This window comes from Hevea brasiliensis, chromosome 14, assembly GCF_030052815.1.
Source record: "Hevea brasiliensis isolate MT/VB/25A 57/8 chromosome 14, ASM3005281v1, whole genome shotgun sequence".
Lineage (NCBI taxonomy): Eukaryota > Viridiplantae > Streptophyta > Magnoliopsida > Malpighiales > Euphorbiaceae > Hevea > Hevea brasiliensis.
Window position 1 is genome coordinate 73,362,869 of NC_079506.1, and position 23,628 is coordinate 73,386,496.

General features: G+C 36.9%; 1 protein-coding gene across 1 annotated transcript; it reads left to right on the top strand.

The window, feature by feature from the left end:
- The first annotated feature begins 2,075 nt into the window (after positions 1 to 2,075).
- LOC131173458 (uncharacterized) lies at positions 2,076 to 22,896 on the top strand. The gene is made up of 7 exons (XM_058135836.1): positions 2,076 to 2,136; positions 2,228 to 2,312; positions 2,473 to 2,512; positions 2,597 to 2,845; positions 7,386 to 7,485; positions 7,568 to 7,642; positions 22,872 to 22,896. The coding sequence occupies exons 3-7, from the start codon at positions 2,499 to 2,501 to the stop codon at positions 22,878 to 22,880; spliced, it is 447 nt and encodes a 148-aa protein (XP_057991819.1). The 5' UTR covers positions 2,076 to 2,136; positions 2,228 to 2,312; positions 2,473 to 2,498; the 3' UTR covers positions 22,881 to 22,896.
- Positions 22,897 to 23,628: the final 732 nt, after the last annotated feature.

The window sequence follows — 23,628 nt, forward strand, 5'->3', positions numbered from 1 at the left end:
AATTGGGGTACAGATTTTCAAGAAGAACAACAAGTTGAATTGGAATGGGGAGACATCATCAAAGTCATAGAAGAGAATATGGCAGGGGGAGACGAAATTGATGTCAATTTACCATCGGAGGAATATTTCCCTACCGCTATAACAGAGGACATAATTGCTGCACCTGAATTGGCAGCAAGGGAGGGCAGAACTCGACAGCCTCCCATACGTCTAGCAGATTATGTTTCAGGAGAAGGTTTGTCGGAGGAGGATGAAGCTAACATGATGGCTTTTTTTATGATTTCAGATCCAACAGATTTTGAAGAAGCAGTCAAAAGCAAAAATTAGAGAATGGCCATGGATGAAGAAATCAAATCTATTGAGAAGAATCATACTTGGCGTTTAGTGGATTTACCAGCTAATGCAAAGAAGATTGGCATAAAATGGATTTACAAAACTAAATTGAACGAACTTGGAGAAATCGACAAATATAAAGCAAGGCTGGTAGTGAAAGGGTACACTCAGCAGTATGGAATTGATTATACTGAGGTTTTTGCACCTGTGGCCAAGATGGATACGGTAAGGATGATTATTGCTTTTGCGGCACAAAAGGGCTGGAAACTCTATCAATTAGATGTTAAATCAGCCTTTTTACATGGAGAACTAGTGGAAGATGTTTTTATTGAGCAACCGAAGGGTTATGAAAAAAAAGGGAAGTGAACAGATGGTGTACAAACTGCAGAAAGCTCTTTATGGCTTAAAACAGGCACCTAGGGCCTGGTTTAGCCGAATAGAATCTTATTTTATCAAGGAAGGTTTTAAAAGCAGTTCCAATGAGCAGACGTTGTTTGTTAAAAGAAAGGGAGGTAAAATTTTAATTGTGAGCATTTATGTTGATGATTTATTATTTACTGGTGATGATGAGAAATTGCTGGCTGAATTTAAATACTCTATGGAGAAGGAGTTTGATATGACAGATTTGGGGCAAATGAGGTTCTTTCTCGGAATTGAGGTTATCCAAAAAGACAGTGGCATATTCATTTGCCAAAGAAAGTATGCAGGTGAAATCTTGAGCCGATTTGGAATGGAAAATTACAATTCAGTGTGCAATCCAATTGTTCCAGGACAAAAAATTGGCAGAAATGAAGAAGGCACTAAAGTGGATGCAACTCAGTTTAAGCAAATGGTGGGGAGCTTGATGTATCTCACGGCTACTCGACCTGATCTCATGTTTGTAGTGAGCCTCATTAGTCGATTCATGGCTTGTCCCACACAACTCCATTTTGCAGCAGTCAAAAGAATACTAAGGTATTTAAAAGGAACTGTTAATTATGGAGTATTCTACAAGAGGGGTGAAGCTAGTAACTTAGTAGGATTTACGGATAGCGATTATGCGGGTGATATGTATGATAGCAAGAGCACCTCAGGTTATGTTTTTCAGATGAGTGGAGGAGCTGTAGCCTGGTCGTCTCGCAAGCAGCCAATAGTAACTCTGTCAACCACAGAAGCAGAGTTTGTTGCAGCTGCTGCCTGTGCTTGTCAAGCCATTTGGATGAGAAGAATTTTGAAGGAAATTGGTCATTCACAGGCCGAAGGAACGATTTTAATGTGTGATAATGCATCAACTATTAAGCTGTCCAAAAATCCAGTTTTACATGGTCGATCCAAGCATATAAGGGTGAGATTTCATTTTCTTAGAGATCTTGCTAAGGAGGGTATCGTGGATTTACAGTTTTGTGGCACCAGGGATCAACTTGCAGACCTGATGACAAAACCACTCAAGCTGGAAGCTTTCCAGAAGTTGCGGCAAGAGCTAGGCATGTGCCCAGATACTGCTCTGAACTAATTCTTGTCTAGAGGAATAAGTTCAAGGGAGGGATTGTTGGAAGTTGTTTGATTTAGTCAAATAAGACCTATTCTTTAGGTTGTTAGAGATATTTTAGCTGAGTTATTTCACTGTTATTTGTTTACAGATTTTTCTGGTTTATTGTTAGATGTAATGGCTATTTAAGCTAAGTAAAAACTCAATAATATTATCACTGGGAAATCCAATTGTTTATGCTTGTATTTGCTCTCTGCTGTTAAACTCTACATCCATGGCTTGTTACTGCCGACGCCTCTGATCGCGTATCTGTTTGGAATTGGGAACACCGCCAGGTTTTTAGCTAAACCCTTCTCTTTCTTTAAAATTTTATGTTGATTTTATATGTAAATTTCTGACTTATGATTTTACGTGTATATAAAAAAGATAATATACGAGCTAAAAGCTGGTGGTGTTGATGAGAGGCGTTTGGTCGGAGCTAAGTTGGAGAAGCTTGCCGAGGGTGAATTAGGTTCTGATCTGCTTTTACTCTCTACTTCGCTCTACAGTTTGTTTGAATTTCGTTTTTGTTTGCGAAAAGTGTGATTGATTTTTTTGGCATGCCGAGAAATGTTGGGATTCAAATTTTTATTTATTTACTTATTTATTTTTCTTAATTTTGCCTTTGGCAGATTCCAAAGGTAAACCCACAGAAGCCATGAGGGGAGGCAGGTAATTCCTCTTTTTATATTCTTCTTCTTCATTTATTTTTTATTTTTAAATTTATCTGTTGACCCTTTTCTTTTGTGGAAAAAGTGTTAAACAGGTTAACTTTTATGATGATGATATACGGTTTTGGCAACTTTGGTGTAACCGATCTGCAGCTGCTGAAGCTCCCTCTGCTGTAAATAATGTTACTTCAGCTTTTACTTCCCTGGCTCCATCAACTAAAGGAAGCCACTTTCTTGTCATTTGTTGTGAAAACAAAGCCATTTTTTTGGACCTGGTTACAATGCGTGGCCGTGATGTACTCAAGCAAGAGCTTGACAACAAGTCACTTTTGTGGCAAGTCCCACCTTGAGAAATCTCATTTTCTTGTGATATTCATTTCGCGTTCACACACACACAAAATTCATATACTTAATATGCTCTGAATTCTTATTTTCTACTACTTGCTGATACATATGGCTCCTTACTTGAAAATCAAATATGGTAAATTCCATTTGCTAGCTATACAGTTTTTCACTGTCTGCAGCTATGCAAAAATATGGCATTTTCACTTTTTCTTATGTTACATATGATATAAGAAGTGTCTACAAAGGAAATCAGTGGTTGAAAATTTATGTAGAACTCAAGTTTTACATGTCTAAGTGGATCATATTCATATCTCTTCAATAGATGTTGAATCTGCACTAGGAAAACAAGCGTTGAATACACATAAGGAAGTCTCTAAGAAGCGCCTATATCAATTATAGATAGGGTGTAGTTGTTGTAGTTGTTCCCTACATAAGTGTCTATATCTCTCTTTAATTCCTTTCTCTTTGCAAAGCAAAAGTCTATGATCCTTCAAATGAGCATGTTGAAATCATGGCCCAAGGACTGTAGATTAATAAACAAGTAGGCCTCTATGCTAGTCTGGGTTGAAATTGGGCTCCCCAACACCTTAAGCCATGTTAGTTTGATTTGGTTTGGTTTGGTTTGCCAACACTTATATGCCTTTTTATTTTCTTGTACATTTCCAATGTGAGCTTATTCTTGCAAGCCATATTCTAACAATTCCCTCAAGTGAAAGTGAAACTGTGTTTGACTTAGATTTCACAAGCCCAGTTGTCACTTGGAATTGTATGGTGGCCCATCTAATTTGGGTTTTGGATTTCCTCTTGGCTTTGTCCTCAAACTCTAGCTCACTGGGCTAGCTCATGGATTCACCTGAGTTTGTTTCAATTAGCTCAATTCACGGGTCTGGGTTGCTACGGCTCAACCCATTAAGCTTTTAGGCTGAAGCCTATTCCCTGATCTATGGTCGCTAGGCTGAAGCCTATTCTTCCCCATAGGTATGGGCCTAACTTTTGGGCCAAGCTTGGGTGTCCAATTTGACTAATATATTTTTATGTCTTAAGTAGGCTGCGCCTTAAGGAAATGAATGTGCAAGAATGGGTTGATTTGTTGTCAAGTTTGGCTGGGCTTGTTCAAGCCTAAGGGGAAAAACTCTAGTTTAAACTTGGCAATTTTGTAGGATTGATTGGGTGGGGATTAAGGTTTATGAACAATTTTATAGGATTGGTTAGGTGAATCTTTAGGAGTATTTATTTGGCATGTGTAATATTGGGACACTAACAAGAAAATTGATAGAGCTTGTGGACACAATGAGTTTTAGGGGCGTTTATATTTTCCACATTTAGGAAATAAAATGGGTAGGAAGGAAAAGCTGGGAGGTTGGGAATACAATTTTGATAAGTAGGTAATGAAAATAGCATTAATGGTGTGTGATTGTCATTAATAAGTTTTTTAAAGATGAAATGGTTTGGGCAAAGACGATGGGAAATGGGATTATCTTGGTTAAGTTAGTCCTCCAAGAAGGGAATTAATTTTTTCAATCTTGTGCTCTATAGGTTGAATTGAACAAGGGAAGTAAATAGGAATTCTTAGAAAAAAAGGATGGAATTATTCAAGGGACACTTAATGGTGAAAGTTCCTTTGTTTGAGATAATAGAGCATAGGTTAACTTGTTAAAATATCTAATATCCAAAGTTGCACAATTTGTAATTATATGGATAAAGTTACTAAACTTTGGAATTGTGGATAGAGTAATAGAGCATAGGTTAGGTTAAGGTATGAAAATATCTAAAATCGCTTGGATTTATGCTAGCAAGTTCAAACACAGAGGTCATGAATGAATTAACTGAGCGTATATAAGAGGAAATACATTGGTGCTTTTTTTATTTTGTTGGTGACAGTTTTGGGAGATGAAACTCGACAATAATGTTAGACCTTATAATGTAGGTTTGAAGTTAGGAAGAATTAGAAGAAGCTGTGCAAAATGCTCACCCATGATGCTTAGGTATATTATATAGCTAGATAGTGAGAATAAGGAGAATATCATATGACTAAAGTAGGATTATTGAAATGGGTGTTTAGATTGGAAAATTTTTATTAAGTTGAAGGTGAAGTATTATCATATTGCAATTGTGTAGGCTTATGGTGAATAGTTGAGTGTTGGGTGGTAGAAAAACAATATGTTCACAAAAATGTCCATGATAGAAATGGTGATAATAAACTAGACTTGTGGAAATATGAGAAATGATTGGACACAATTGAATGCTTTTTTAGAAAGGTGAAAGTTGCACTAGTTGAAAATAAGTTGAGGAGGGGCAATTGAAATATTTGGTTATATTTAGTATATATTGACAAATGAACTTGAAAAAGATTAATCATATCAAGCTTACAAGAGTGAAGAAGACCAAAGTTATATTAGAATTAAGATTTAGTGCAACTCGATAGTTGAAGCGCTAAACTGAGTGGAGTCGATGAAACAATCCACACAATAGTCTTAACTAGATTGGGATTAAAATTTAGTTGTCAGGGTTGTAATGTTAATCTAGTTTATTAAGTGATTTATTGGCATATTTTGGAAATGATCAAACGAGAATATAACTACTTGAGTTTTGAGCGTGAGAAAGTCATATGCTTTCCTCTCTATAAATTATTCTAAGGAACTCCACTGGTGTTGTTGCTAGTTGTTTTTCAAATTTTTCTTATTCTCTGTTGTTAGATTTAGACCTTAGTTTCTAGGGGTGGAGCTAGAAAAATCATTTAGGGGGGCCAAAACAAAAGATATCATTGAAATAGTTTTTTGTTCACATGATTGGGATCTTTTTCCTTTCTCTTCAAAAATGAATCAATAGTTGTAGACTTCAACATTTTTTAACTTCATAGAAGAAATTTAAAATTAAAATCTTTGAATAATGAAATTGATGTCATCGAAATTAAGTAACTAAATATGCAAATTAAAAATCTAAACCTATTCAATCAAAGGATAATCTCAACTTTCATCAGTTATTCTCCAAACATTAAATTCTTGTTATTTGTATGAGTGGATGTTGAAATGGAAATCTATAAATATATTAACTCACATGATGAGGGAAAGAAATAATAAACTCTTAATTTTTGTTCAATTGCATAATAATAGATAAAAAATAGTCTTATACGTGTGAAATTGAAAATCCTAATTTTAAAATAATAAGAATAAAAAAAAATGAAGAATATTTAATTCGAGTAAAACAGATTTACCCATAGAATAAAAAAAAGCAGAAATTCTAGATTGGAATTCAAGTGTGGATGGACCACTTTTCCTTTAAGAAACTGGAGATTGAAAGATGAGAGACGAGAGAGGCCAAGAGAGTGTTCTTTGAAGGAGAAAAATTAGACCCAAAGACTTGATTTTAATATTTCAAAAATGTATTATTAAGGTTTAATTGTTGCCCATTAATTTTTTTTTGGGGTGGCAATAAAAAAATGAAAAATTATTAATCAAATAGTACGTATATATAATAATTTTTTTTATGAAGTTTGGTGGGGGGGGGGGGGGGGCGCCACCCCTTTGCCCCCTTCCTTCGTCATTGTTCAACAATAGCAACAATAATTGAGCCTGAATCCTAAACTAGTTGAGGTTGGCTATATGAATTAGGGATGGTAACGGGTTAGGTATTTGTGGGTACTCGACTCGACCAAACCTTAATAAGATGGGTTTGGGTAATACATAATTAGATTTGAGATGAGTTTGGTTTTGAGTAATAATATTCGTGATGGGTACAGGTTTTGCATGTTGGGTATCCGTTACCTGAATCCGTTTATATAAATAATTAATTAATTATAAAATATATGTTTTTTTTATAACAATGTTTATAAATTTTTATATTTTTTTATTTTAAATCAAATAAAATTTAGTTATGTTATGGAATTATTAAATTTTAAAATATAATTATTAATAAAAAATATTTTTATATATAAATTAAATGGGTTTGCGTATTTTTTGGATAATAATAATCGAGTTTGGGATGGGGTCGGCTATTGAGAACATTAATCGGGTTCAGGTTCGAGTATAGTGATTTTTGTAGGTATCTTACTCGTTGGATCACTAATATGGATTCTTTTTCGTCATGCAGCTCTGTTTGAAGCCAATTCTTCTTCAATATCCAAAAATTGTAATATTTTACTTTCCTCCACTTCATTTTAAATCTCCCCTTTTCCCTTTTTAGTCCTTTCTCCACCGTTAGTTTCTAAATATTCAAACCCTAATCCTAAATGCAGTCACCAAAAGATTTCCCCATTACTCTTTGCAAGCTATTTTCTAAATTATTTAAGAGATCGTCCACATAGTTAAAAGGTATTGCCATAAATTTTGTTTTAGCAATAGCTAGTTGCCTAATATCATGGCTCTTTTGTAGGATATTTGATATTTCCTTTTTTGCTTCTCCCCTAATGAATTTATTGTTTGTCTTGAATACAAGGCATGGATGTCCTTGCTTTTTTTCTTTGCACTCTTATCATGTTTGTTTTTATGTTTATAATATAATATGGTGATTTTTGTTGTCCTTTCCTGTAGTATGGAATTTCTTTGTAGATCTACTGCTAGGGATGGTCCTTTGGTTGCTTTTGGTGGATCAGATGGTGTCATTAGAGTTCTTTCAATGATTACATGGAAGGTTTGTGGGTTTTTTCCCCCAAAAGGTTCTTCAGTGTTGTCATTATTGTTTCTCATGTTTTGTAATATTTGTTTTTCTGCAGCTTGTGCGTAGATATACTGGAGGTCATAAAGGATCCATTTCTTGTTTGATGACTTTCATGGCAGCTTCTGGTGAGGTACTTCTTTCGTTCTCACCTAGTATTTTCATTCAGCTAGCTTTAACGTTAAACTTGGTTATCTGGTTTTGAATGTTTGTGCAACCTACTTGAATAGGGTGCTTTCTTGCTTTTCAAGGGATTTTGTAAAATTGATGAGTTGTTCCCTTTTTCTGTAATTTTTGTTCTTTGGTTAATTTTATTAATGATAAGTATCATAATGGGTAATTATTTTTCGTTGCAATAAGTGAAAATTTAGTATAAAAAGTTGAAAAGAATGTAAAGAAAATGAATCGGGTCTAACTCTACCCCAAAAGCGAGCTCCAAGGGAGGAGGTTTGCTTAAGTTTTATATATAGCTCAAATATTTTATCCCAAACTAAAGTGGGATAACATACCCCTCTCATGTTCAGGTCTGAACATCTGGAGCCTGAAGTTTGTAGGCAAACACATCTACGGGTGGCCCAACATTGAAGCAGGTTAGGCAAACACTTCTTCAACCAACGTGGTTGCACTTGAGGGGGAGTGTTGGGAATTCAAGTCCCACATCGGGAATGAACAAAAATTAAAGGGGTGAACATAAAGTAGTTGAGTTGCAACATTGAATTGACTAGTCATTTTAATATGTAAAGCAACTTAATTACATTTATAAGCTCGAATTGAAATGAATTAATATGTAATTTGATAAGCACTCTTTCCAAATTTAACATGGTTTCAGAGATCGAATTGGGTTATGGGTTTCAGCTGCCTATAAGGTTGTATAATTGGGCCCATATTGGGTTAAAGATACAAACTAATTGTCAAGTAATAACCATGTGGTTGAATGCACTTGAGGGGGGAGTGTTGGGATTATAAATCATTCATTGGGAAAGTATAAACATTATAAATGGTTAGATTATAACATTGATTTAGCTAGTCATTTTGATGTGTAAAGCAATCTAATCACTTATAAAAATCCGAAATAAAATGAATTAAATTGTAATTTGACTAATATTTTCTCCGAATTTAACAAAGAAAGGAATGCATGCAAATCAAGCACACAAGATTTTACTGATGTGAACTATGTATGTTTTTCAACAGAAATGTGCAAAACAACATATATAGAATTAGTGCCCTTTTAGGTCACTCAACAATTTTTGCATGTTATCATATGATGTATGTTCTCGGAGTGTTTGAGATGGAAGTTTTAGAAAGATAATTATGCTCTAATATTGGCTTAACATCATGGCTACCTTATAAGCATCATTTGCTCTTGTGGATAGAGACATATTAATTAGCTAATGAGGGTCAGTTCAATAGTGTGCATTGAAAGTTCTCGCAAGACTTTATAAGGAGGTGTTAGATGGTATAGTAATGTTATATATGTGTAGGCATTGGTTTTTGACATAGTTATTAAAGGCGTGTCTCGGGCACACCTCAAGCTCAAGGCTTACCAGGCTCGAAGCCTAGCGTCTTATGCGTCTAGGCGTGTGCCTTTGTTTCAGGCACAAGGTTCTAGAGAGATATGCCTTCTTTATTTCAACCTTTAGTGACCACTTTCATTGGCAAAAAATACTACCACTTAAACTTGATATTTGTCAATTTATAAGAATTCTATATTGACACAATGGGAAGTTTCTAGAATTAGTATTATTGGTTATAACTAGTCATCAAAATCTCATAAAATCAGCACACCCAACATCACAAATATGCCAAAGGAAAAAGGAAAAGCATCACTTTTAAATTTTATGAATTAAATTTCTTTTTTTTGCTTTTGCCCCTCATTGCGCTCAGGCATGCGCCTATGTCTTGCGCCTTGGCGCCTTAGTGCGTCTTGAGCCTTTAACAACTATGGTTTTTGAAGGGGTATGATTTTGATGATCGCTAGAAATAGAGCTATACATGAGTTGGTTTGGGTGGGTTCACTGTATTTTACCAAACTAAGCTGACAAAGTAGGTTTTGATAGTATTCAAACTAAAACCAACCAATTAAATTACAAAATCACATATATTCGGTTTTCACATTAAGCAGGTTAGGTTTGATTTGGACGGTTTTTACTATCTTTTAACGCTTTTTAGTCTTTTATAATTTAACTTTTATTAAACCTTTTTCATATATATATATATATATATATATATATATATATATATATATATATATATATATATATATATATATATATATTATCATACATTAATTGAAAAATAAATATTATATGGATTCAAATGATATAAACGTTGGGGCGTCCTCTACTAACGACGCGCTACATCGGAGCCCGGGTGTAGTGAGAAATATGCAAGGGTGTAGGGCGTTCACCGAAAGCGACGCGCTATGCCGGCGCCCGGGTGTGGTGTTAAGTGAGCAAGGGTTCCCACATCATGGACGGGTGTGGGTAAAGAAGTTAGTCCATAGGACAGATAGTATAATAAATAGTAGAACAGAACACAAGATAGACATAGAAAACAATAGAAGATATCGTAGAAGGAGACCAATTAGGAAGGAGCAGGATAGGAGGAGGATCAGGGTTGGTACTTGGAATGTTGTATCACTTACAGAAAAATTAATGGAGCTTGTGGATACCTTGGAAAGGAGAAGGGTGAATATTGCTTGCATTCAGGAGACTAAATGGGTAGGAGAGAAAAGTAAGGAAGTGGGTAATTCAGGGTACAAACTGTGGTTTACAGGAAAGGAGAGAAACAAGAACGGAGTGGGCATAATCATAGATAGGACATTGAAAGACGCAGTAATAGCTGTGAAAAGAGTAGGAGATAGAATTATACTAGTAAAGCTAGTACTAGAAGGAGAAACAATAAATATAGTTAGTGCTTATGCCCCACAAATAGGACTAGACAGTGAGAGTAAACAAAGGTTTTGGGAAGATATGGATGATTTAATGCAAAACATACCGAATGAAGAGAATGTTTTCATTAGTGGAGATTTGAATGGGCATGTAGGAAGTGATAGACAAGGTTATGAGAATGTTCATGGAGGTTTTGGTTTTGGCAGTCGAAATGAGGAGGGAAAAAGCATCTTGGATTTTGCTATGGCATACGACCTAATACTAGCAAATACCTACTTTATAAAAAGAGTCACATTTAGTGACTTTCAAAAGTGGGCAACATAGAAGCCAAATCGACTTCCTCTTAACTAGGAAGACAAATAGAGCTCTATGCAAGGATTGCAAGGTCATTCCAGGAGAAGCTTTAACAAGTCAACATCGGTTGGTGGTCTTGGATGTCAAGTTTAGGAACAATTCAAGTAAGGTCAGAAGAAATAGTGTAGCTCGAACAAAGTTGTGGGAGTTCAAAGGAGTAAAGCAAGTGAAGTTCAAAAATGAGCTTCTCGAGTCCGAAGTATGGAAGCTGGATATGGAGGCCAATGATATGTGGATACAGATGGTATCAAATATTAGAGAAGTAGCTAGAAAAGTACTTGGAGAGTCTAAAGGACATGGACCACCCTCAAAAGAGAGATGGTGGTAGAATAAGGAAGTACAAAAGGCAGTGAAGAGAAAAAGGGAATGGTATAAGAAATTACCTAAATGTGATAATAATGAGGCATATAAACAGTACAAGATAGCAAAGAAAGAGGCAAAAAAGGTAGTTAGTCAAGCAAGAGCACAGGCCTTTGAAAAATTATATGAGAAACTTGGAACTAAAGAAGGGGAGAAAGATATGTATAGATTAGTAAGGAGGAGAGAAAGGAAATGTCAAGATCTCAATCAAGTTAGGTGCATTAAGGATAAAGAAGAAAAAGTGTTGGTGAAAGATGAGGACATTAAAGAAAGATGGAGAAATTACTTTAATGATCTCTTTAATAATAGTCAAAATGGTAATAGCGTGAATATAGATTATAGAATAATAGAAAAGAATGTGAATTATACTAGAAGGATTAGATCTTTAGAAGTAAAGGAAGCACTTAAGAGAATGAAAGTGGGTAAAGCCTGTGGACCCGATGAAATACCAATTGAAGTGTGGAAGTATTTGGGAGATATGGGAGTGGCATGGTTAACTAAATTATTTAATAAGATTCTAAACTCAAAGAAAATGCCTGATGAACATACAAATTGCTCAAACTATAGGGGAATTAAACTCATGAGCCATACTATGAAGTTGTGGGAGAGAGTTGTGGAGCATCGACTACGTCATGATACTTCTATCTCTCTCAATCAATTTGGTTTCATGCTCGGTCGTCCAACTAGGGCATGTTATACTTTTAAATTTTACAATTCTTGAAATCTAAGTTTAAGTGTTACTATTTATTTCATTAGTCAACTAAATATTGACTTTTGCATAGACAATAGGTACATTGGTTCTAATACTCCCAACATACCACATTTTGCATTCTAAAATTATTGGTATTGGTTGCCAATACCATTTCTAAGCTTAGTGTTATTTATTCAAAATTTTCAGATTTTAAGCCTCATATTTACTGTTCCATTGGTTATTTGTACAATAGGAATTTGGCAAAATTGTCTTCATGAAAGTTGTTCCTTATTTTGTCTAGATACATTTCCTTTTTTGAATCACTCCATTTGGAGTTTTGTAGCTCAAGTTATGGCCTAAACACCATAACTGGCCTGATTGGACAGAATCCAAAATTTTGGGCAAAACTGGTTTTGCCAGATTTGGTAACCTAAGTTTGGTTGGCAATTTGACTAGGTTATGATTAGAATTGGAATTTGTGTTCTTCATAAAAGTTGTAGGTCTATATCTCAGCTTTCTTCTGGTAAAATTTCAGATCAATTGGACCTTTCTACACTGAGTTATGACCAAATAAATAAATACTGTTCATTTAGTCATTTTGCTCAAGCAGACTGCAGGTCACCCGAATTAGGGAAATTTTTAGGTCAACTTGGTTTGGTTTTCTGGGCAAGGTTTCTATACCAAAGTTGTGTCATTATGTGTCTTGTTTCATGTCCAATTAACCTTGCACCAATTGAACCTACACAACCCAAGTTATAGCTCCCCAAACAGGCTGGACTCACATCTAGACCTGCAGGTCACACAAGGCAACTCAGCCAAACTCAAATCCCAAGCTACAACTCACTTCAATTCTTCACCATACATAGCCAAATGGTCACTAATTGACCATTTAAACTTTCATTCACCAACACATGAACAAGATCCAAGTTTTTGTGTCCAAACCCTAGCTCCAATTCAAGGTTCACATAACACATGTCAATTAGGCATACTAATCCATTTTAAATTTATGTCTACACATCAACACCATTTCTATGCCATTTTAAATCCATCAAAACCATCAACTACCACTCCCATAAAGCTAGTCAAAATTCCATTCTCAAATTCACACATGATTTATCTCAATTTCTTAATTATTTGTTCATATTCAAACTAAATTTTAAGAAATGAACAAGATTAAGTAATTAACATGCACTAACCTCTTTGGTATCTTTATTGGCTTGTATAAACCTTGGAATTTCTTCACTTTATGATAATCAAAACCTTGCTCTTGATGTGGGGGTTAATTTTTATGAAGGGTGTTTAGGGTTTTGGGGTGAGATTTGGTGAGTTATGAAGCTTTGGTAAGCTTTCAATGGTGGAATGGGTATGGAGGAGAGGGAAACAGCTGATTTTGGGTGGGTGTGGCTGATGACCTTTTTTGGTTTATTCTTATCTCTTTTCATTTGTTTTAACTGAGCTTAGTTAATTGTAATTGGTAGTAAATGTTTAATGACATCATGGTGATGTCATAATTAGCCTTTTATCTCCTTTTCTCTTATTTTCTTCTCTACTCATTTTCAATTTAATTTTTAGCAATATTTATTCACATTTTGTGTCATAATAATTATTTACTTAACTGGACAAGTCGGCCAAAAATCACCTCTGAAGGTAAAATGACCAAAATGCCCTCCGTTTGGCTTAGCAGACCAAAATTGTCTATACCAATTGAAAAATTTTTCTAAGCATTTTCTTGGCATTCTAATACCATAGGAACCTCAATGACCCTTCTCTGGAGTCTCAAAAATTATTTTATAAATTTTCCCTTGGGTCTAGGGCTCCTAGTTGCGAGAACCGTAACTTCCCACTAGGTTACCCATAGCTACGGCATCGGCTCCCACTAGGTTACCCATAGCTACGGCATCGGCTCATTTAACTTAGTTGTATTTTATTTCTAAAATTTTTTCTAACTTTTTCTTATTAATATTTGAGTTAATTATGGTTCCTCACTTTAGTTTAAATATTTTTCAGAACGTTCTAGCTGTCCGGACCGACACAGGTCACCAGAACCGTATAATGTACGGAATTGCTATAGTGATGGTATTACAACTCTTCCCCTCTAATTTAAATTTCGTCTTCGAAATTTATCTGATGTAAACAGTTGAGGGAACTGTTGCCTCATCGTCTCTTCACTTTCCCAAGTTGCCTCCTCAATGTTGTGGTGCCTCCAAAGCACTTTCACCAGTGGAATCTGCTTATTTCTCAACTCTTTCACTTCCCGAGCCAGGATCCGTATGGGTTCTTCTTCATATGTCAAATCCGGTTGTACTTCAATTTCTTCCATGGAGATGACATGTGAAGGATCTGAGCGGTATCTTCTTAGCATAGATACGTGGAACACATTGTGGATCTTGTCCAGCTCTGGTGGTAAAGCTAGCCTGTAGACTACTGGTCCCACACGTTCAATGACTTCATATGGGCCAATGAACCTAGGGCTCAACTTACATTTTCTTCCAAACCTCAGTACCTTCTTCCACGGTGACACCTTGAGGAACACTTTATCGCCAACTATGTATTCTATTTCTTTCTCTTTAGGTCGGCATAGGATTTTTGTCTGTTTGAGGCAACCTTCATATTGGCTTTGATTAGCTTTACCTTCTCCTCAGTTTGTTTCACCAGGTCTGGCCCTACCAGTTTATCTTCACCTAATTCAGTCCAGCACACTGGAGTTCTACATTTCCTCCCATACAGTGCTTCATACGGGGCCATTTGGATACTAGCTTGACAGCTATTGTTGTATGCAAATTTTTCCAGTGGGAGGTATTTATCCCAACTTCCCTCAAACTCAATGACACAACTCCTTAGCATATCCTCAAGGACCTGACAAATATTTCATGTTATTATTATCATTTCAGTTCAATATTTGCATTAGTTCAATTGGTTTCAATTATTTACCTGGATTACTCTTTCTGATTGCCCATCCATCTGAGGATGGAAAGCTGTGCTGAAGTGGAGTTGTGTACCCAAGGATTCATGCAATTTCTTCTAAAATCTCGATGTAAACCTTGGGTCTCGATCAGATATGATGGAAAGTGGAATTCCATGCAGTCTAACTATCTCACTGATATACAATTCTGCTAACTTCTCCAGTGAGTAGTCAGTCCTAACTGGCAAAAAGTGTGCTGACCTCGTCAATTTATCTACTATCACCCATACTGCATCATGCTTCTTCTGGGTGAGAGGTAGACCACTTACAAAATCCATGGTGACCCGATCCCATTTCCATTCAGGTATACGTATAGGCTGTAGCAAACCCGATGGAACTTGATGTTCTGCCTTGACTTGCTGACATGTCAAGCATTTAGTCACATAGTCAGCTATGTCCTTCTTCATACTAGGCCACTAATACTAAAGCTTCAAATCATGATACATTTTTGTACTTCCTGGGTGCATAGCATAAACACTGGTGTGTGCCTCTTTCAGAATACTGGCTTTCAATTCCCCATCATCTGGTACACATACTCTTCCTTTGTAGTACAGACACCCATCTGCTTTCACCTCATAGTCAGTTGCTTTCCCCTCTGAGATTTTACTCACAGTAGTCATTAATTTCTCATCTACCTTTTGCCCATCTAAAATCTATTGTAGCAGGTTTGGCCTCACTTGTAACTCAGCCAAAAGAGCTCCATCTCGAGCCAAGGATAGACGGGCATTCAATGATCTCAAAGCTGTGATGGATTTTCTACTCAAAGCATCAGCAACTACATTTGCCTTCCCAGGATGGTAATCAATCACACAATCATAGTCCTTCAGGAACTCAATCCATCGCTTCTGTCCGAGGTTGAGCTCCTTCTGGGTTGGCAAGTATTTCAGACTTTTGTGGTCTATGTAAATGTAGCACTTTTCACCATACAAGTAATGCCTCCATATCTTCACTGCGAAGATAATTGCTGCAAGTTCTAGATCATGGGTAGGGTAATTCTGTTCATGTGGCCTTAGCTGCCTGGAAGCATAGGCGACCACCTTCCCCTCTTGCATCAATATACACCCTAACTCATTATGAGAGGCATCACTGTAGATCACAAAGTCCTTTCCCGACACTGGCTGTGTTAATACTAGTGCCTCTATCAACATAGCCTTTACCTTCTCAAAACTGGCCTGACACTTGTCATTCCAGTCAAATATAACATTCTTGTGTAACAACTCGGTCATTGGAGCAGTTATTAACGAAAATCCCTTCACAAATCTTTTGTAATACCCAGCTAGCCCCAAGAAACTTCTGACCTCAGTTGTATTCCTGAGAGGCTTCCATTCCATCACTGCTTCTATTTTCTTGGGATCCACCCTAATCCCATCTGCTGACACTATGTGTCCAAGGAATGCAATTTCATTTAACCAGAAGTCACACTTGGACAACTTAGCATACAGCTTCTTTTCTCTCAGGGTTTGCAGAACAATCCTCAAATGCTCATCATGTTCTTCACTGGTCTTGGAATACACCAAAATATTATCAATAAAGACCACTATGAACCGATCTAGGTATGGATGGAAGATACGGTTCATAAGGTCCATGAATACCGCTGGTGCATTTGTTAGGCCAAAGGGCATCACCAAGAACTCATAATGCCCATACCGGGTCCTGAATGCAATCTTTGGCACATCTGCATCCTTCACCCTCAACTGATGATACCCTGATCTGAGATCAATTTTGAAACATACTCCTGTTCCCTTCAACTGATCAAACATATCATCAATTCTAGGCAACGGATATTTATTCTTCACAGTCACTTTATTCAACTGCCAGTAATCGATGCATAACCTCAAAGTCCCATCCTTCTTTTTCACAAACAACACTGGAGCTCCCCATGGTGACACACTGGGGCGTATGAACCCCTTATCCAGTAACTCCTGTAACTGGATTTTCAGTTCCTTCAATTCTGTGGGCGCCATCCTATAAGGAGTAATAGAGATTGGTGCTGTACCCGGCAGTATCTCAATAGCAAATTCAACTTCCCTTTCTGGTGGCAAGCTAGGCAATTCTTCAGGGAACACATCTGGGAAGTCTCTTACTGTGGGTATGTCACACAGATCTGGCTTAGCCTGTCTAGTATCCACCACATGCGCTAGGTAGGCTTCACAGCCTTTTCTCATCAATTTTCTTGCAACTGTGGCTGAGATGACATTGGACAATAAATCTGTCCTTTCCCCCACAACTGTGATCTCATTACCCTCAGGAGTTTTCAAAGAAATCCTCTTCAGTTTACATTCAACCATTGCCTGATGACGTGACAACCAGTCCATTCCCAAAATCACGTCAAACTCATGGAAAGGCAACTCAATCAGGTCTGCTAAGAATTCATACCCCTGAATTCTTAACGGGCAACCTTTGCATACTTTGTTCACCACTACACTGTGGCCCAATGGATTAATGACCAGGATGTCTTGGTCACTCTCCCCTACTAGTATCCCCCTTTCTACGGGTAGGTTGATGCAGATGTATGAATGAGTGGATCTTGGATCCACCAATGCATGCACAGATTTATTGTAGAGGGAGAATGTACCCCTGATGATGTCCGGGGCATCTTGCTCCTCCTGAGCTCTCATGGCATAGGCTCTGGCAGGTGGTCTGCCCTCAGGCCTCTCTGCTGGCTCAGATGCAGGTCTCTGTGATGGTCCCACTACCTCAGATTTGCCAGATTTCCTACCCCTTTATGGTGCAGGAGCAGGTCTGTCTGCTTGTGTTGGAGCAGTTGTAGCAGTTCTGCGTGGACAGTTCCTCAACTGATGCTCTGTCAACCCACACCTTAAGCAGGCACCAGTCACTCTCCAATACTCCCCCTTATGCCACTTCAGGCAATGTGGACATGTAGAAGATGTCGGGGCTGGTCCCCTGAACCCCATCCCTAGAGAGCTGCCCACTAATGGTGTGGACTGACCTCTCCTAGGGGTGATCTGTGGCCTAGGCCCCTGGGACTGACCCTGACCTTGTGGTTGACCTGAACTCTGTGCAGGTGGACCTTTGAACTTCTTTCCAGGTGCAGGAGATGAACTAGCCTAACCCGGGCCCCTCTTCTGCTGTCTCTCCCTTCTAGTCTGCTCACTTATTCTAACTTTCTCAACTTTTAATGCAGCTTCCACTAACTTGGTGAAGTCTGTGATTCCCAAGGCAGTAATCATGATCTTTATATTGTCATTTAATCCCTCTTCAAATCTCTTACACCTTTCGGCTTCATTAGGGACTATCTCCCTTCCGTAGCGGCTCAGTCTGACAAATTCCTTTTCATACTCAGCCACTGTCAGCTGTCTCTGCCTCAGGTTAATAAACTCTCTTCTTCTCTCTTTTAGGTATACACTACCCACATATTTCTTCTTGAATTCTGAGAGGAAGAAGTCCTAAGTTATTACTTCTGGCTGTACTTCACTGGACACCGTATCCTACCATTCATATGCATCATCTTGCAATAGAGATACAGCAGCTTCTAGGTTTTGTTCTGGAGTGCAGTGGAGTTACTTCAAAACTCTGCCTGTTCTGTTCAACCAGTTTTCGGCTGCAACAGAATCATCTTCTCTCTTGCCAAAGAAATCCACTGCTCCAAATTTTCTCAATCTTTCTAGGTGGGATTTCTGATGTGGAGGTGGTGGTGGTGGTGGTATTACCCTAGCCATTTGTCTGAAGAATTCAGCCATTTGCTGAAACATGGCCTGTGGAGGCTGAGCAGGCTCTGCTGAAGCTGGCGGAGTAGGTTCTCCCCTACCCCCAGTCTCAGCTGCTGCAGGTGGAGCATGACTCTCCACTTCCTCCTCAACTGCCCTCTGTGATGTAGGGTCCATATCCTAATCAAAATAACAAATACAAACAGATCTGCATTAGTGTCACCTCGACTCTTACAAATGCAATGCATGGTATGGACTCAATCTAGGCCCATAAACGCCTAAACCGTGCTCTGATACCACTAAATGTGACACCCCTTACCCGTCCACAGTATAGCCGAGTAAGATATGTCACACAGTGTACCGGAACACTCTATTTTATCTCAATCATTTTTTTTTCCTTAATTTATTTTTATCATAGTTATGAAGTACAATTTGTGAAATATAATTCATTTAAGTCATTTATTAAAATTATAATTTATTTGAGGTTCCGCAAATTTTATTGAAAATCCGGTAGAGTGCCGGCTAAAAATGGATAAAACAGTTCTTTGGAACCTGTGAAAAACACTTCCAAAATTTTCAATCACTCCCAAACTCCATTTCATCAATAAAATCTCAATATTTCTCAAATATACTCCCATTTCTCATTTATTTATTTCATATGAAATTCATATAAAAGTCATAAATAAATATTCACTTGTTCATTCATAAGCACAATTTTCATTATTTACATTAATACTAAAATAAATTACATCAGTATTAATTACACATGAGAAAATAAAAGTTAATTACAAAATACCAAAATAAAACCTAGTGTCCTACCAGTGCACTGATGTCGGTGAGGTGACACGAACACTTTGCAGAGCTGCAGAAGATCTCACCCAATCTGTGGTTTACTGGGCTCTCGGTCGGTCTCTCCAGAACCTACGCGTGGCAAAAAGCAACGCGCTAAGCAATAATGCTTAGTGGTGCCAATAATAAAATAAAATAAAATAACAGAAAATAAATATGCAGTGCATGTCCTGATGTCTTATGTAGATAATTTTTCGATCATTATTGGTAATTTTATTTATTTTGTACTTGTTATATTCATAATTTCATTAAATTTATTTACTTTTATTTTTGGCTGTCCAAGTAACCTATACTGGATGACTGGACTGGACAAATGGGTAAACTGGCACTGGGTATCAAGTACCTCGGGCCGTCACACCATCAGTCACATATGTATCTCCCGGTGTGCAATAGAACAGCTAATAAGCTGTAATAACATTAGGCACAAGGCCAAGTATCAACATAATGACAGAATGGCTAAAAGCCATGAAACCACATAATGGCATAATGCCATGTGCAGTACTGCTAACTGAATCCTATTGGCATGTCAACCTATCCAAGCCAATCTTGCTAGGTGTACTAGGGCATGTTATACTTTTAAATTTTACAATTCTTGAAATTTAAGTTTAAGTGTTACTATTCATTTCATTAGTCAACTAAAATGTTGACTTTTACATAGACAATAGGTACATTGGTTCTAATACTCCTAACATACCACATTTTGCATTCTAAAATTGTTGTTATTGGTTGCCAATACCATTTCTAAGCTTAGTGTTAGTTATTCAAAATTTTCAGATTTTAAGCCTCATATTTTCTATTCCATTGGTCATTTGTACAGTAGGAATTTAACAAAATTGTCTTCATGAAAGTTGTTCCTTATTTTGTCTAGTTACATTTCCTTTTTTGAATCACTCCATTTGGAGTTTTGTAGCTAAAGTTATGGCCTAAACACCATAACTGGCCGGATTGGACAGAATCCAAAATTCTGGGCAAAACTGGTTCTGCCAGATTTGGTAACCTAAGTTTGGTTGGCAATTTGACTAGGTTATGGTCAGAATTGGAATTTGTGTTCTTCATCAAAGTTGTAGGTCTATATCTCAGATTTCTTCTGGTAAAATTTTAGGTCAATTGGACCTTTCTACACTGAGTTATGACCAAATGAATAAACACTGTTCATTTGGTCATTTTGTCCAAGTAGACTGCAGGTCACCCGGATTAGGGCAATTTTTAGGTCAACTTGGTTTGGTTTTCTGGGCAAGATTTCTATACCAAAGTTGTGCCATTATGTGTCTAGTTTCATGTCCAATTGGCCTTGCACCAATTGAACCTACACAACCCAAGTTATAGCTCCCCAAACAGGCTAGACTCACATCCAGACCTGCAAGTCACACAAGGCAGCTCAGCCAAACTCAAATCCCAAGCTACAACTCACGTCAATTCTTCATCATACACAGCCAAATGGTCACTAATTGACCATTTAAACTTTCATTCACCAACACATGAACAAGATCCAAGTTTTTGTGTCCAAACCCTAGCTCCAATTCAAAGTTCACACAACACATGTCAATTAGGCATACTAATCCATTTTGAAATTTATGTCTACACGTTAACACCATTTCTAAGCCATTTTAAATCCATCAAAACCATCAACTACCACTCCCATAAAGCTGGTCAAAATTCCATTCTCAATTTCACACATGATTTATCTCAATTTCTTAATTATTTGTTCATATTCAAACTAAATTTTAAGAAATAAACAAGATTAAGTAATTAACATGCACTAACCTCTTTGGTCTCTTTATTGGCTTGTATAAACCTTGGAATTTCTTCACTTTATGATAATCAAAACCTTGCTCTTGATGTGGGGGTTAATTTTTGTGAAGGGTGTTTAGGGTTTTGGGGTGAGATTTGGTGAGTTATGAAGCTTTGGTAAGCTTTCAATGGTGGAATGGGTATGGAGGAGAGGGAGACGGCTGATTTTGGGTGGGTGTGGCTGATGACCTTTTTTGGTTTATTCTTATCTCTTTTCATTTGTTTTAACTGAGCTTAGTTAATTGTAATTGGTGGTAAATGTTTAATGACATCATGGTGATGTCATAATTAGCCTTTTATCTCATTTTCTCTTATTTTCTTCTCTACTCATTTTCAATTTAATTTTTAGCAATATTTATTCACATTTTGTGTCATAATAATTATTTACTTAACTGGACAAGTCGGCCAAAAATCACCTCTGAAGGCGAAATGACCAAAATGCCCTCCGTTTGGCTTAACAGACCAAAATTGTCTGTACCGATTGAAAAAATTTTCTAAGCATTTTCTTGGCATTCTAATGCCATAGGAACCTCAATGACCCTTCTCTGGAGTCCCAAAAATTATTTTATGAATTTTTCCTCAGGTTTAGGGCTCCTAGTTGCGAGAACCGCAACTTCCCTCTAGGTTACCGATCGCTAGGGCACCGGCTCATTTAACTTAGTTGTATTTTATTTCTAAAATTTTTCCTAACTTTTTCTTATTAATATTTGAGTTAATTATGCTTCCTCACTTTAGTTTAAATATTTTTCCGGATGTTCTAGCTGTCCAAACCGACACTGGTCACCGGAACAGTAGAATGTACGAAATCGCTATAATGAGGATGTTACAATATGTGCAAAAAATATGAATGAAAGTTTTGAGAAATTGAAAGATTTATTTGCTTGAAAATATAAACATTGGCAGAAAATAATAAATTGGCTTGCTGAAAAACTAAAGAGTTGATTTGTAAGAACTGGAATATGAACAGGAAATTGTAACTTGCAATGAAAATTGAAGATCTTGAATACAAGAAATGAAATATTTGTCGAAGAATTGTAAATTGTTTGCTTGAAAAGAAAATAACAATGCTGAATTGAAACTGATACTAGACCGGAAAATTAAAAAAAAAAAATATTAAAATGTAAAAGAAAAGGCTGAACTAAAAGAAAAATTGAGCTAAGAGATTGTGTCTGCCAGATGTTGATTGTTTGATTGTTTGTTTTCCTTTAGAATGAAGCTTAGCAAATCTATTTATATGGAAAGATGCTTAGTAGCCAAGTTTTGCTTCAAAAAAACTACCTACCACTTGCTCATTTTTCTCACCACTTGCCACTATCCATAACCATCTTTAGCCACCCGTAAACACCAATAACACCACTACAAGCTACTCCACTTTATCCACTCTCTACCCATTATCTCTAGTAGATATTTTTGAGACAATAAATAACACACATTCATATGGCTAATTATTTAATTGGTCTAACTCTAAATAATTAATATCCACCTGCTAGTCTTTTGCCATCTTGAGTTATGGGCTAGGTCACATCAAATAGACAATTTAATATCTTAGACCCATTAATTAACTGTGGTTCAAAAATATTAAAATTAAATTGTGATGTAAATAGATGCCCCATTTGTATAGATTGAGAATTTAGGTTGTACACTGATATACTTGTATTATATAGATGTTTTTAAGTACATTTGTGTAATATTTCATAGCATTTAGATAAGTAATCTCATGCATAATCATCAATTTCATGTACTTTTGTAAATTCCATTGCCAAACTCTGAATTCTATGTTTTCTGTATGTTTTCAGGTGTTTTGAAGAGGTTCCAAGGCATAGGAGCAGAGCAGAGAGCTTGGAAAGGCCAAAGAATTGATAAGTGTTGCTGATACACCTTACACAGGTTGTGTAATCAAAGACACAGACCCATGTAACTTACTGCCAGGAGAAAGACAAAGAGCCAAGGAAGAATCAAAGTACACGGGTCGTATACCATGCCCCGTGTAAAATATAAAGACCCGTGTAAGTCTCTGCTGGGCCAAGCTTGAAGATTTTCCTAAAGTACAAAAGTACACGGGCCATGTAATCAGGCCCGTGTAACTACTTGAGGCCCGTGTAAAGTCCTGTCCCTATACAAGATGCAATAATTTAAGCTCCAGTAAGTTACACGGCCCTAGACCGTGTAGTGACACACAGGCCGTGTATCACGCGACAATCAGTTTTCTGAATTGGTTTCAGCTCTAGCTTTGACAGAGAGAAGAGACTCCTAATGCCTTGAGGACTCTAAAAACCTAACCCTAAATCATTCAATATAAATAGAGGAGTTGCAGAAAACAGAATAGAGTTTTTAGTTTTGAAGTTTTAGGAGAGAAGTCTTAATTCCAGACCTAATCTCACTTTCATATTCACATTATTCACAACCGTCTTGGAGAGTAGATCATCAGTACAAGAGAGAAGCCTCCAGCTGAAGTTCCACAAGTTCAAGGCTGCAGAAAATCCTCATCGGTTCTTTTGTTCTATTTCTTTAAGACCATTCATGTTCTTTTATTTTATTTCTATTATGTTTATT

Bases quoted from the DNA above. Each gene is read 5' to 3' on its own strand.
- LOC131173458 (XM_058135836.1), top strand. The intron at 2,846-7,385 runs GCAAGTCCCACC...CCTTTCCTGTAG, and splicing joins GACAACAAGTCACTTTTGTG to TATGGAATTTCTTTGTAGAT. The intron at 7,486-7,567 runs GTTTGTGGGTTT...GTTTTTCTGCAG, and splicing joins TTTCAATGATTACATGGAAG to CTTGTGCGTAGATATACTGG.